We start from the raw sequence: 14,990 nt of genomic DNA on the forward strand, positions 1-14,990 counted from the left end.
CGGGTGTCTCCGCCCTTGGCCTTCCAAGGGGGAAGGCGATTGGCCGCGAGGGGCGCCAGTCTAAGAGAGCGACGGGAGGTGGGCGTGGCCGGCGCTTGGCGGGGTGGGCGGGCTGCGCGGCGCTTCCTTTGTGTGCGGGGCCCAGTCGCCGGCTGCGAGCGAGGAGGAAGAGGAGGGGAAGCCGCGGCCGCCATTTTGTGCGCTCCCTCTTCCCCACCCCCTTCTCCCGCCGCCGGTGGAGAGAGAGGCCCAGCGGCCGGCTCGTAGCCCAGCGCCCGCGGGGGCCGAAGCGGAGGGCGGCGGCGGAGGGCGAGGCGGCGGCGGCGGCGGCGTGGGCATCGCCATGGAGAGCTCGCAGCTGTGCAAGCTGTTCATCGGCGGGCTGAACGTGCAGACGACGGAGGCGGGCCTGCGGGAGTACTTCGAGGCCTACGGGACGCTGACGGACTGCGTGGTGGTGCTCAACCCGCAGACCAAGCGCTCCCGCTGCTTCGGCTTCGTGACCTACTCGGCGGTGGAGGAGGCGGACGCCGCCATGGCCGCCTCTCCGCACGCGGTGGACGGCAACGCGGTGGAGCTGAAGCGCGCCGTCTCCCGCGAGGACTCGGCCCGGCCGGGCGCCCACGCCAAGGTGAAGAAGCTCTTCGTGGGCGGCCTCAAGGGGGACCTGGCCGAGAGCGACCTCGTCCAGCACTTCAGCCAGTTCGGCCCCGTCGAGAAGGCCGAGATCATCGCCAACAAGCAGAGCGGCAAGAAGCGCGGCTTCGGCTTCGTCTACTTCCAGAACCACGACGCCGCCGACAAGGCCGCCGTGGTCAAGTTCCACCCCATCCAGGGACACCGCGTGGAGGTCAAGAAGGCCGTGCCCAAGGAGGACATCCAGGGCGGTGGAGGAGGAGGGCCCGGAGGAGGAGGAGGCCCGGCCCGGTCGGGATGGGGCGGGCGGGGCAGAGGACGAGGAGGCGGCGGCGGCGGCGGCAACCGGGACCACAACGGCCTCTCCAAAGGCGGCGGCGGAGGAGGAGGCGGATATAACAGCTACGGAGGCTACGGAGGAGGAGGCAGCGGCGGAGGCGGCGGCTACGGCTCGTATGGATCCTACGGCGGAGGGGGCGATTATGGCAACGGCTATGGCGGCTTCGGCAGCTACAGCCAGCACCAGTCCTCTTATGGCCCCATGAAAGGCGGCGGCGGAGGAGGTGGCGGCTGGGGCCCGCGGAGTAACAGTGGACCCTACCGAGGAGGAGGTGGAGGCGGAGGCGGCGGTTATGGCGGGGGAGGAGGCGGATACGGAGGCGGCGGCTCTTTCTAAGCGGGAGTTTCCCTTCTACCGTTGTGGGGGGATGTCACGTTTGGTTTGCATGGAGCCTGCCCTCCGTTTGTCCCGGTTTTTTCAGCCCGTTCCCCGCCCTCCCCTTCCAGCCGCCGGCCAAGGAGTCGCCCCTCCCTCTGCGAAGAAGAATGATGATGATGAACTGGGCCTCTCTCTCTCTCTCTCTCTTTCTCTTTCTCACACTCGACGGTTTTCGTTTCTCAAGTCATTGATGGACTCTATTTTTTTATTGCTTGGACATTAGTAGTTTTTTATACTAGGAACAAGATACTGTTTTAATTTGGATTTCTTTGAAGGGGCGGGAAGGGGAAAGTTGGTGCTGGTTCTGGAGTCAAAATTGGGGGGGGGGGATGAGGGGAGGGGAGGGGGGAATTACCTTTGTAAGGACTTGGATACCGACACCGTTTTTTTTCTACAGAATTACCCTTTGATTCCATGACTGTAAAAGGGGCGGGGGCAGAGGGGCGGGGGGGGAAATCGTTTTTACATTTTTATTTTTTAAATAAATCATTGTGTTCATTGACTTTTACATGTCTTTTTTTCCTAGAGTGCATCCCATACAGTTCAAACAAAGGCTTCTGAATTGCTGTGAGTTTTCCGGGCTCTATGGCCATGTTCCAGAAGCATTCTCTCCTGGCGGTCACCCACATCTATGGCAGGCATCCTCAGCAGTTCAGGGGTATGAGGTTTAGATATCTGTGGGATGTCCAGGGTGGGAGAAATAACTCTTGTCTGCTTCAGGCAAGTGTGAATGTTGCAATTGGCAACCTTGATTAGCATTTAATGGCTTTGCAGCTTCAAAGCCTGGCTGGTTGCAGCCTGGGGAATCCTTTGTTGGGAGGTGTTAGCTGGCCCTGATTTATTCTTGTCTGGAATTCCCCTAGTTTTTTTTTAGTGTTTCTCTTTATTTACTGTCTGGGTTTTAGAGTTTTTAAAGGCAGCAACCAGTAAGGCTATTAAATGCTAATCAAGGTGACCAATTGCAGCATTCACTCCTGCCTCAAGCAGACAAGATTTCTTTCTCCCACCCTGGACCTACCACAGATATATAAACCTCACTTGCCTAGTTTCCAATAGGTCTCACCACCTTTGAGGATGCCTGTCATAGATGTGGGCGAAATGTCAGGAGAGAATGCTTCTTGAACATGGCCATACAGCCCGGAAAACTCACAGCAACCCAGTGATTCCAGCCATGAAAGCTTTGGCAACACACAGGTTTTGGAATCTTAGAAGTCATTTTTAGCTAAGCCTTTACATTGGTTTCTAGAGTAAAATGCTTCATTCCTAGGGGAAGAAACCCCTCACCTTTTTGCTGCTCCATTGTACTGGACTTCTTAGTACTTAAGTGTAACAGACAAGTTTTTGAACTGTCCTTTGGGGGTGAAGTTAAAACTTGTAAATCCACTATTTTGTAACTGGACTGTTACGTTGCTGGTGCAGCTGCTCTGTCTTTGTATAGCGAGTTCTCCATCAGTTTATTCTTCCACGTTTAATACACGTGCTTTAAAATACCTTTTAAGTGTTCGTACTTTCAAATTGCTGAGTTCCATGTTCTGTTATTTATTGCCTTTGCCTGTAAATGATCCATTTTAGGGGAGGGTGTGCTCTCTAATAAATACTTTGCATAGGTAATCATTTCAAGTGGGGTCCTTGGCTTAAGTGTTGTAATAAAAGGGGCCAGGTATCCTTTGGGGTGCCATCTGCTGGCAGACTAGTGAACAAGCACAATTTCAAGAGATCAAATCAGGTCTTTTATGCCATTAGATCAGACATGGGCAAACTTTGGGCCTCCAGATATTGAACTTCCCACAATTCCTAACAGTCGGCAGGCTGTTAGAAATTGTGGGAGTTGCAAGTCTAAACCACCTGGAGACCCAAAGTTTGCCCATGCCTGCACTAGATGGCCAATCTCACATCTTGTCAGCATTCCTGGACATTGGCTGAAATGATAAATTTGAAACACTCATAAGTAGATTCCCTACAATTAAAAACTTAAGGTACCTGATGCTTAGTTTTTGTGCTAGGTGAACCCAGAGGCCACCTAGGTGAACCCAGAGGCCAGCTGTAAAATCAAAATCTCTGTAGTCTTTTTGATGTATCTAAAGCCCTTTCACACAGTAGAATTAAAGTTTGTTGTTCTGTTAACAATGTTCTAGAGAGAAATTGCCTTTCTGAATAGAAATAGAGAATAGTTATGGATATTGCAAATAAAAAATTGAATTCTTTCTGTGCTTCAGTGAGTATATATGTAATGGCTAAAATGTTATTCAGTCTTCAGCAATATGAGGATGGCCTTCTATGGGCTACTTCCTATTGAGGCCAGTTTGCTAGCTCAAACTTTTAGAAAATATTTAGGTACCAAAACTTGATCTAGGTGATCTTGTAAAGCTTATCTGATCAAGCAGACTTTTTAAAAAGTTTGTGCAATGTTGAACAGGGCTTTGCAGTTTGATACATGTTTGTGCTGACTAAAGCAAGTCCACATTTACTTCTGCTGTGAACTTCGTTTCTGACAACTTATACAGTTCATTGCATCTGAAATAACATGGTCCTTTAGCTAATAGGATTTGCTCTAAGTACAAACAGATATTTTAGTGAATGCCAATTAATACATTGTCATGACTTTGTGGCTGTGTGTGTTTTTTAACCAGCTTGTTACTAGCTTTAAGAGGAGAAATTCTTTCACTGCTTACATTTTCTTTTCCTCCTGCACAATACAGTATATGTAGGGAAAAGTATGCAATTATATTTAATTGTCTATGGATTTTTAGCACATACACATCGAGCACAGTAGTACTTCATAAAGTTGTTATGTGTGGAGGATTGTATGTTTTACAGAGCCCCTTTAATGAAAAAGTGACTACAGCGGGAAGCGATCTTCAAGAGCATTTAGACCATAGAGTGTGATAAAATCTAAGACAAATACTACTTCAAAGAAGTTGGGTGTGTTTAATCATGTTTAGGAAAATAAGCTACACTTCTTCAAATATTAGCTAGTCTCAGTTTGCTGGTGTCCTTGTCCTTTAGAAGGAAGATAAGAAACCTCTTGCTCATAGGTTAGACATCATGGAGTTTATGTATGGATTTAATTATGTTTTGATTTAATTATGTTTTGATATAATAGCCCCATTTTTGTGACTTTAAACTGCTCTATCAAAAGAATCTTTTGAGGTCTCCATTCCCAATGTTATCTTCAATAGTAAGGAAATGGCATTGGGATTTGATTTTATATTTAAGAATGACAATCTAGAGAGAAATTAGAGCTTTTTTCTGATGTACTAATACATAACATTAGTGCATGTGGTAATGTTTTCTGTGAAGATCTCTCCAAGAGAATGGAATTACCTTCTCTAGTAATTACAGAATATGGCATTGTTCTTATATGCTGCTTTGTTCAGGCCTTTGCAGTTCACTTTTTGGGGCACTAAAATTTAGATGTTTGTAGTGGGTATCCTGAGGAAAGCCTCCAGACGAGCATCATTGTAGTATGCCATCACTGGTAGTATTGTGCCTTTAAGTTGACTTCACCTTATGGTGACACTCATGTATTTTTCAGCAGCATTTATTCAAAGGAGATTTGCTGTTGCCTTTCTCTGAATATAGTCTACCTTGTCTAGCATTAGCAAATAGTTTCCCTTCCAAGTACTAGCCTCTGCTTAGCTTCTAAGATTAGGCAGGTTCTGGTACTTGTAGGCTATTTTATTTGGCCTTGCTGCTAGTTACTGCAGTAAAAGTGGTTCTGTTTGGCCTGGGAATTTCACAATGATCTTTAAAAAATATTGTGGGCTTTTAAATGATCTGGTGCAAGTTTGTCCCTGTACCATGTGTAATGAATGGAAAAAATAAACCTGAAGAGACTGCTTAAGGTTTAATGGTAGTATTTCTGCTTACCAGTACAGTCGTCCCCCCACACGTCTAACCCAAGTGAACGTGAAGGCCTGACTGTATTGTGAAGCCCTTCTGTATATGTAGATATAAGAAGAACTGATCAAATTCTACAGTTCATTTCTGTTTTGTGAGGCCAATGCATCAGTTTTGTCCAACAGACTTACTTTTAGCCAGATTATTCTTGTGACGGTTACAGAAGTAAAGCTGTGTATCTTCACTTGCAGTTGTATTTCCTTTCGAGTTTTTCCAAAATTTAACAGAAGGAAGTGCAAGTATCTTAACAGAAGTCTATCAAATTCTATTACTTCAATTCCCACAGTACTGATGTTTGCTCTGTTCTTACAATATAAAGATACTAGGTGTGGTGCCTTTGTATTGGGTAAACGAAGAGGTAGAGTGAGTATAACATTGTAATCTGAAAGGGGAACGGAGCATTGAAGATCAGGACTGGAATCCTGTTGGTGATTTCTGCAGTGATGTTCCACTACACCTAGGTAAGATAGTCTTTGGAATGATGCACAGTGGTTGCAAAGGTACAGAAGAGAGAAGCATCTTTTGCCAACACAACAGTTTGGAACAGTTTGGAAACTTAGTGCAACTTCTTGAGACATTTCCATTATCTTCACTGCGGTATCTGGTCATTTACCCTTGCCGCTGTGTTGTAGCTACATTGACAAAAATGCCAGCAAACCAGATAGCAGCCCAAGGTTCTAGCATGGATCTTGACAAAACTAGCCATTTACTTAAATCTTTCTTCATTTATGGGTGTATCACAGCTTGTTGGCGTAATCAAACAGGAGGACAAAATCCAGAGGCAGATCATTAAAACATTTTGTGAATGTATTGGATCTGTAGCTTTGTACTGGGTTTAAGAAAAAAGAGCTTAGACGGATGGACAGTTCTCTTGGTTGAAATGAAGGTTGAAAATCAAGTTATTTCTGTATGAAATGAAGCTCCTATAGGGTGTTAATTGTGTGAAGTGGAAATACATTCTGCCTGCTTTAACCCAAACGCTGTTTCATTTTTAGCCCCTTGCTGGACTGCTTACTATATGACCAAATGTGGACAGGTGTTCCGTGGGCCATCAGCTGCCTGTCCATGACAAGTCTCCAGTAAAGAAACAGTTGCAGCCAATGGCACAGGTATGGTACTGGTCCCTAGCACACTGGGGAAAAGTGACAGTCTGACACATGACTGTTGAAGAAGCATTAATATAGTAAACACTTTCTCACTCCACTCTTCTTTTGTAATATATATTTGAAGAAATGTACAGGAAGCTGAGCATGGAGATGTCAGATTAAAACACGCATTTCAGCACATCTGTAAGCTTTTTCTCAACAGCATAAGAACTAAAATTGTGGAATCTGGTTTGCAGTTTTGCTTGAAGCCTCATCTCAGCCAATGCTGTTAAACAATAAAAAATGGAAACTTGTGTTAACTACAAACCACTTAGAGCCCTATCATAATGTTCTGTTGTATTTACCTTTTGGGGTATATAACTCATCTCGGTAACTCTTGACAGTTTTTGTTATACCAGTTATTCACAGATGTAGAAAAAACATTCCACAACAAAACCCTTATTGTGACACATTTGTAATAGATTACGTATTTCTTTTTGTCTTGCTGCCTAGAAATCCTGCAGTGAATAGACACAATCAACCCATATGCTAAGTGTGCTGAGAGGAATACTGGAGTTCAAGAATTTTCCACTTAGTTAAAAACTATTAGAGTAGTCACATACAGGGTGAGGAAGCATAACTTCCTTTTTTCAAAACTTAATAAAACCAATTTTATGAATCAGATTTTTTTTTATAATGTAGGTGCATACCTAAAGTTTTGTTTTACGTTGTTTTGAAGATCAAATTACGTAGGTGATGTCCTCCATTCTCCATTCACTGAGTAAACCGATTTCTGGCATTTGTCATGGCTCTTGCCAGCATAGCAGGCGTTACGTTGGCAATTTCTTTCTGGATATTGGTCTTTAAATCCTGTAAGGTCCTTGGACGGTTCACATAAACACGGGATTTCAGAAAACCCCATAGAAAAAAATCACAAGGGGCCAAATCTGGAGAGCGGGCCGGCCACTCCAAATCCGCTCGAAAAGTAGTCCTCAACGGCACAAGCATGCTCCTCACTGTTTCAAAGCATGATGGTGACTGAAATGTGTCAGGACAAAACTTTATACTCCCGCCTCACGGACAAGACCACTAGTGCTCCGCTACGTCATCAACCAACTGAATGGCGCGCATTTAAAAAGAAATTATGCTGCCTCATCCTGTATAATCTATCTTGTTTGCATGTACTTCAATAAATCCATCATAGCTAACATTGCTCTCAGAATTTGCATGTAGATAACTAGCTTTGTAATATGAACACTGAGTGTAGCTTTTACTTAAATGCAAGGTTAATTTACACATAACATATTTATCACTTAATGAAATGTATTAGTGAATGAGTAATTGGGATCAAATATCAGCTAAGCTGAGACATACGAAGTAGGCTCTTACTGAATTTCTTTAAAGTAAGAGGCAAGTAGTATCGACGCAGGAGTCTTATAGTAATACTCTGTTTTAGACAAAAGACACGTGATTTTAAAAATAAACCTCATCATAGAGTGTAGAACTAATCTTTTAAACATGTAGAATCACACACACATTTTTGATGTGTACATTTTTCATGGTTACTATTTTGATTTTTGAATTGTTATAATTTAGCAAGATTGCACTTCTTGAAACCTAATAGCTCATAATTCAGGTCATTACAGATCAAACTAGTCCACCACATTTTTACATGCTATAGCATTCTATTCAGAACGGTTGCAGTATAATTGTCCAGTCCATCAATATGCACAGATTACTCCAACAAAAAAAATAAAGCATATTAACTTGAACTGCAAAATATATTATAAACCTTCTGGGTGTATGTATTGTATCAAATTTCATGTATACAGAACCTAAGCACCTGGACAAAGTTACTTCAGTAATGTAAGGCGAGATCTAAAATTTGATGATGCTGGATCGGATTCTAACCTGAAATGATCTGCTTCTGAAAGAACATGTCAGTTCTTCCTATCGCTTGATAAAAAAATGTGTAAAGAGGCACAGGTAGTATCTCATATCACCCCCCAGAATTCAAACACAATTAACAACTTACATTTCAATGAAGTTTCTTTTTAAAAAGCCCTTAGTGTATTTTGGAAAATATAAGTAGTTGATAATTATAAATGGGTTTTGCTGGCCCAACGAGTGCTGAATCTGAAGAAATTCAAAAGAGAGCTCAAAATGTGACAGAACAATGTAATCGAGAAACTGCAAGTCCTTTACTGTAAGAGTTTCACATAGCAGCCTACTCTATCCAAATCTCCTTATTTCAGCTGCTGTGGTAAGGCGCCTCATCATGTACGCTGTTTAGTTGCTGGCATAGCAGGTTTGAAGATTTGAGCTGTTGGTGATTTCAGTTCATAGTGTCAGAGCTCAGATGATGCAAGTTCCAGAAAAAGGTCTCACTACATGTGAATTCATGAAAGCTAAGAAATATTTTGCCCTGTCTTAAGCTAAGTTGTGCAAGGTGTAATTTGGAGAAGGTCTTGTACCTTTTGAATTTAAGATGTCTAGCTAGGGAGAACTATGATTTCAGCACAGGCATATATACACACACAGGCAGTCCAAGTTACAGACGGGAAATTCACCCTGGAAGCGGGTTATGGGAAAAAGGTGTCTCCGCTGTAGCTTTATTACCAATCCTTATTTCCTCAACAAGCCAGATTTTTCAAAATCCATTTATCAAAGGGACAGAAAGTGAGGTGAAATCTTCTGAATAGGGGCACAGACAACAAAACAAACACCACAGTGGTGTTAACTCTTCCCTATGCTATCCAAAGTTTATATATATATAGAGAGAGAGAGAGCGAGTGCGAGCTGGAGTTACACTTAAAATGTACCTGTTTGACTTACATACAAATTTAACAAGAACTAACCTCCATAACCTGTCTTGTTTGTAACTTGAGGACTGCTTTTTGCAGTAATAGGTGAAGATACTCTAACCTATTCTTGGTAGCTTTTAAGTTAAAGCTTTTTAAAAAATATATGACATTACAAATGTAGGGGATAATGCTCATTTTTAAATTCTGCTACCTTTCTAGGTTCTCTGGGCCATTACATACTCTATTTGTTCTTGATCCAAGAATAATTATAGCAACACATGCATGTAACTGCAGTAATTTAAACATACAACATGGATTAGCAGCTGTTAATAGGAGAAAAAAATAGAATTTTAAGAGCCTAGAGTCCTTGTTCACCACAGCCGCCATTTACTCCTCATTTGGTATTTGATAATGTGGAGCCCCGGTCGCGTAGTGGGTTAAACCACTGAGCTGCTAAACTTGTTGACCGAAAGGTTGCAGATTCAAATCCGGGGAGCGGTGTGAGCTTCCGCTGTCGGCCTCAGCTTCTGCCAACCTAGCAGTTTGAAAACATGCAAATGTGAGTAGATTAATAGGTACCACTCCGGTGGGAAGGTAATGGCGCACCATGCAGTCATGCTGGCCACATGACCGTGGGAGGTGCCTACAGACAACACCGGCTCTTCAGCTTAGAAATGGAGATGAGCACCAACCCTCAGTCAGACACGACTGGACTTAATGTAGGGAAAACCTTTACCTAATGTGGGGAAAGGGGTCTTTAGAATCCTTAATGGAAAAGTTGCCCTCGTTTTCTTCTTGTGCTTCTAGCTTGTGCTATCACTATTTGTGTGTCAAGAAATGTTTTGATTGTTCTTTGTTAATTTTTAATCACATGACAACCTTACGCACAGAAACCTATCCATGAAAAGAAACACTTGACAGGAGAATTTTTAGAATGTTACACTAACCTCAGAGTAGTATAGAATACATCCACTGGCCCTCTCAAAATGCTTTCTCCGGTTATTTATCAACATAAAGACAGTTGCCCTAAACATGCTAGGTGTTAAAAGTCCATTTGATTTTAATAGAGCATATGATTATAGCACAAATTGTGTGTTGCTGATAAATCAGAATGGTTCACGGTATCAAAAGCAATTTTCACTTACTCAGGTTTCATTAGGGGAGTGAGGATAGACAAAGGGTGCTTTCATGCTGACTTGCTTTGGATCAGTCCCAGCAAGATGCTGTTCTTGAGATACAGCTTCAATAGCGGACAGTTACATTTGCCTTGGGTTTCTCAGCAAGGCAGCAACAGCTAGAAGCTGAAACAAGACAGCACTATCTCTACTACATTTTGTGGTATATGGCAGGTGAAATGGTAGTTGGCCAAAAACAATTGCCTAATGATATTAAACAGAGTAGACAGATAACAAGACCTAAAAGGCAGCATTTTCTCACAATACAGTGAAACATCTGTCATTATTATAAAGTGGTCCAGAGAGTGTTGGACTACGATCTGGAGACCAGAGTGCGATTCCCCAATTGGCCGTGGAAACCCACTGGGTGACCTTAGGCAAGTCACATTTAGGCCCAGAAAACCATGCAGTAGATTCAATTTGTCTTAGGGTTGCCATCAATCAGAAATTGTTTGAAGATAAATGACAACAAGTGAAAAACTGCTAAAGTGGGTGATCGCCTGATGATAAAAGTAAAGCTATGAGGATGTACTTTGCATGGGACGCTTTGTTACAAAGTTTGAACTGGGAAGTTTTCAGGCCACTTCTACCCATTACTACCCCACAGCACACAGTGCATTTCTCAACAAATTCCAGTATTTCCACACAGAAGAGGAGATGAAAGGTGGAACAAGGCATTATTTCATCCATCGGTATTATTTATTCATTCAAATTGCACTTTTCAATGTAATGACCTCCAAAATGCAGATTACAGAGCAACATAAATACCATGTAGGAATAATATTAACAAAATCAAGCATTCCCTAAAATGCAGTTAATACAATTACAAAGTTTAAAAATGTTTTTAAAAGCAAAACAATAAAATGTTAATTGGATGCAACATATTTGTCATTTGCAATTGTATTCCTCTATATTTTCGGCTCAGATCCTTAACACAGAATACATTTCTAGGGCTTGCGTTGATTTCAAATTCTTCTGATATTTACTGGCAGTAAATGTTGGAGTAAGTCAAGTCCAATTAGGAAATTAAGACTTAAATAGGTTTCTAGGTAAGACCCAGAAAATTCAATGGACTATGTTTACTTAAGAGATATATTTAGGTTCCAGTTATTCTTTCTAGTAATTTGAATTAAGATGGTCTCAATTGTTTCAGAAAGCAAAGAGTGTAATACTGGGACCCATTTTTGACCGTGTATTAAGTATTGTGCTCATGCGACTTTGCTATTGAAAGAGCGAGTCGCATTTCAGGCCCAATTCAAGGTTCTCACTCTACCTTATAATGTATAAATATTAATATTAATATTATTACTTATCTCTCCCTGCCTTGAGCTGCAGGGAGAGATGAGTAATAATAATAATAATAATAATAATAATTGTTATTATATTTCATGGCTTGGGGCCACTTTATCCAAAGGGCGTCTCTGTCTCAGCATAAACTTGTCTGGACATTAATATCTAAAAGAGAGATCATCTTGAGGACATGATTGTTTGAGAAGGTCAGCTTGATTGAAATGCCAGAGAGGGGTTTCTTCCTCCTGTTTTGCTTCCAGAGTGTGGAACAAATTCCTCTCAAAATTGTGGTAAGTTGACAGTCCCTCAAGATGTAGTCACCTTTCTTCAAGCAGACCCTTTAAAGGCAGGCTTTGAAGCTGCAAGGCCATTCAATGCAAATCAAGGTGGCCAGTTCTTTCAGGAACATGGCCATACAGCCCGGAAAACTCACAGCAACCCAGCCATGAAAGCCTTTGACAGACCCTTTAAAACCATAATTCCCCAAATTTGGTCATCTATCTATTTAACAACGCCTTCTGACCTGATGTAGACTGGTGACATGATGATTGCTGTGAGTTTTTCTGGGCTGTATGGCCATGTTCCATAAGCATTCTCTCCTGACATTTCACCCACATCTATGGCAGGCATCTTCAGGGTCTGTTGGAAACTAGTCAAGTGAGGTTTATATATCCGTGGAATGTCCAGGGTGGGAGAAAGAACTATTTTGGGAGAAAGAACTCTTATCCAGGACTTTTAAGATTGTCCGAGGAGGCCCTGCTCTCGATCCTGCCTTCATCACAAGCACGTTTGGCGGGGACGAGAGATAGGGCCTTCTCTGAGGTGGCCCCTCAGCTAAGGAGATTAGATCGGCTCCCTCACTCTTAACATTTCGGAGATATGTTAAGACATGGTTATATGAACAAGTGTTTACAAATGCAGAGTAACTGACATAGGAAATGGAATCACTTGACAATGGAACTTGGACAATGTTTTTATTTTTTTACTAGGAGATGCAGATGATAATGATGTTGGTTTGTATTGTTTTTTTGTTTTTGTTGTTTTTTGTTGTGTCAGAAGCATCCTTTTGTGAGAGAATTGGCCGTCTGCAAGGACGTTGCCCAGGGGATGCCAGGATGATTTTGATGTTTTATCATCCTTGTGGGAGGCTTCTCTCCTGTCCCCGCATGAGGAGCTGGAGCTGATAGAGGGAGCTCATCTGCCTCTCCCCAGATTCGAACCTGTGACCTGTTGGTCTTCGGTCCTGCCGGCACAGGGCTTTAACCCACTGCGCCACCAGGGGCTCCTGTTTTTCTTGTGGTTTTATAGTTTTAATGTTTAATTTGTATTTTGTTATTATGTGTGCTGACTTGTTGTAAACCACCTTGAGTTGTGGATAAGGCTGAAAAAGGCGGTATACAAGTATAGTAAATAATAAATAAATAAATAAATAAATAAATAGCGTGCTTGAGGCAAGTGTGAGTGTTGCAATTGGCCACCTTGATTAGCACTGAATAGCCTTGCAGCTTCAAAGCCTGGTTGATTACTGCCTGGATGGATCCATTGTTTGGAAACCTGATTGCTCCCCCCCCCCCCAAAAAAAAAAAAAGAGTGAAGGATGCACTAGGCTAGAAACGCAGCTGAGACGGTGCTCTGCACTTCCTCCCCCCCCCCCCCCCCCCTCCCGGGCTTTGCTCCTCCAAGTGTTTTGAGCTCTGGGAATGCCTGACAGGCAGCAGCCCAGTGGGCGGGGCTTCTGGGAGCGCGAGCCCAAAACCCTGCAGGACCAAAGGCCGGCGCCATTGCGCTCGCGAGGCTCACCGCTGCTGTTGCTAGGAGACCGGAGTCGCCAGGAGGAGGAGCCGCCTTAGCCTCGGCAGCAGAAGGGAGTGGGCCGCCGAGGCTGGAGGAGCACAGGCAGGCGCAGCAGCGGGGAGCTCTGGGTAAGGAGGGCTCGGCTCGCTGCCTCTGCTGCTGCTGCTGCAACAACGCTAAGCTGCCTCTGCTGCTGCTGCTTTGGGAGTGAGGAGAAGCGGGCTGCAGCCATGCTGAATCGCAGGCGCTGATTTCCCTCCCTGGAAGAAGAAGAAGAGGAGGAAGAGGAGGAGAAGAGGCGGCCGTGTTGGCCAGCGAGGGGTGCATGCAGGGCTCAGGCGCACAATGGACGACGAAAGGTTGGTCTGGTTGGTCTTTCTCTCTCTCTCTCTGTGTGTGTGTGTGTGTGTGTGTTTGTGCCCGTGACACCTTGGTAAGCAGCATCCTTCCTAAGTTGGCTGCTCCTTTCTCAAAGAGAGAGGGAGAGAGAAGGCCCACAAAGCGGCCCCTTCCCACTGGAGGCCTGTCACCCGCCTCTCAAGGTTTTGTGGCTTTTCTGGGAGGTAGATGTTTGTCCCACGCCTGCCCTCCTCCCTCCTTCCTTGCTTCCCTTTCGCCACGGAAGCCCATCGCTTTTCGAGATCCCTCCTTCTTTCTCCTCACACTTCCTGTCACCGAGGGCCCTGCTAGAGAAGAACCTCTTCCCTTTTCCTCTCGGAAGACTGGCACATCATAATAATAATAACAATCATAACAGCAACTCCTTGGAAGCAGCCAAACCAAGGAGTCCTGGAGTTTGTGCAGGTCCCACTCTGTATTAGTATTATTTGAGGAGAAGAAAGAGGCCTTCTTTGGGCAGGAAGGGCGCCTTCCCCATGTCCAGGAAAAGTAAAAAGGAGAAACCGACCCTCAAAGCGCCCTCACCCAAGGCATTTGACCTTATTCAGGGTGGAATAAGGTCGCCAGGAAGGGAGTGAAACCAGGAGTGTTTGTCAGTGTGACAAGCAGTGGCATTAAAATGCAGGAGAAGTGATTAAATCTAGGGCTGCTGACTCTGGTATGAACTCTCCTTTTCCAGCTTGGCTTTCTCTCTCTCTCTCTCCCTCTCCCTCCCTCGCTCTCTCCCCTCTCTCGTCCTTTCCTCCTCTCACCCCTCTCCCTCTCTTTCCCCTCCTTCTCTGTCTCTCCCCCTCTCCCTTCCTCCCTCTCCCTCTCTTCCCCCCCTCTCCCTCCCTCTTTTCCCCTCCCTCCCTCTTTCCCCCTCTCTCCCTCCCTCCCTCTCTCTTCCCCCCTCTCTCCCCCTCCTTCTCTTTCCCTCCCTTGTTGTTCTGGAATTCACTTTCTAATCCACAAATGCACGCCTCCTTGGTTCCTTGGCATGGGAGCCGCATAGGTGAAAGGCTAACTTGTTTGGCTTGAATGAAACTCTGAAAAACTGCAGGAAGTGTGTGCGTGTCTGTGCGTAGTTGCTATGGGAATTTGAGTAAAAGGATACAAGGGTGATTTTCTCTCATAACCCCTGCCCCAAATTGCTTTTCTCCAAAGTGGAATGTGGTCACCTTAGTTAGAAAGCCATGGCTGCTGATTT

At 44.1% G+C, this 14,990-nt stretch overlaps 2 protein-coding genes across 3 annotated transcripts in view; both read left to right on the top strand.

Annotated features, from left to right (window-relative positions):
* The first annotated feature begins 111 nt into the window (after positions 1–111).
* HNRNPA0 (heterogeneous nuclear ribonucleoprotein A0) lies at positions 112–3,558 on the top strand. The gene has a single exon (XM_060765335.2). The coding sequence runs from the start codon at positions 344–346 to the stop codon at positions 1,310–1,312; it is 969 nt and encodes a 322-aa protein (XP_060621318.2). The 5' UTR covers positions 112–343; the 3' UTR covers positions 1,313–3,558.
* Positions 3,559–13,397: 9,839 nt separating this feature from the next.
* The window catches only part of KLHL3 (kelch like family member 3), a 76,492-nt gene continuing 74,899 nt past the window's right edge, over positions 13,398–14,990 (top strand). Inside the window, exon 1 of one of the 2 annotated variants that reach the window (XM_060765334.2) lies at positions 13,398–13,761. In XM_060765334.2, coding sequence (XP_060621317.1) covers positions 13,748–13,761 — 14 coding nt within the window. In that variant the 5' untranslated portion in view covers positions 13,398–13,747. Of the gene's footprint in view, positions 13,762–14,187; positions 14,207–14,990 lie in introns of those variants that run through there. The other variant, XM_067463682.1, reaches the window with a different exon arrangement.

This window comes from Anolis sagrei, chromosome 2 (assembly GCF_037176765.1).
Source record: "Anolis sagrei isolate rAnoSag1 chromosome 2, rAnoSag1.mat, whole genome shotgun sequence".
In the NCBI taxonomy this organism is placed as follows: Eukaryota; Metazoa; Chordata; class Lepidosauria; order Squamata; family Dactyloidae; genus Anolis; species Anolis sagrei.

Bases quoted from the DNA above. Each gene is read 5' to 3' on its own strand.
- HNRNPA0 (XM_060765335.2), top strand. From the start codon at position 344: ATGGAGAGCTCGCAGCTGTGCAAGCTGTTCATCGGCGGGCTGAACGTG.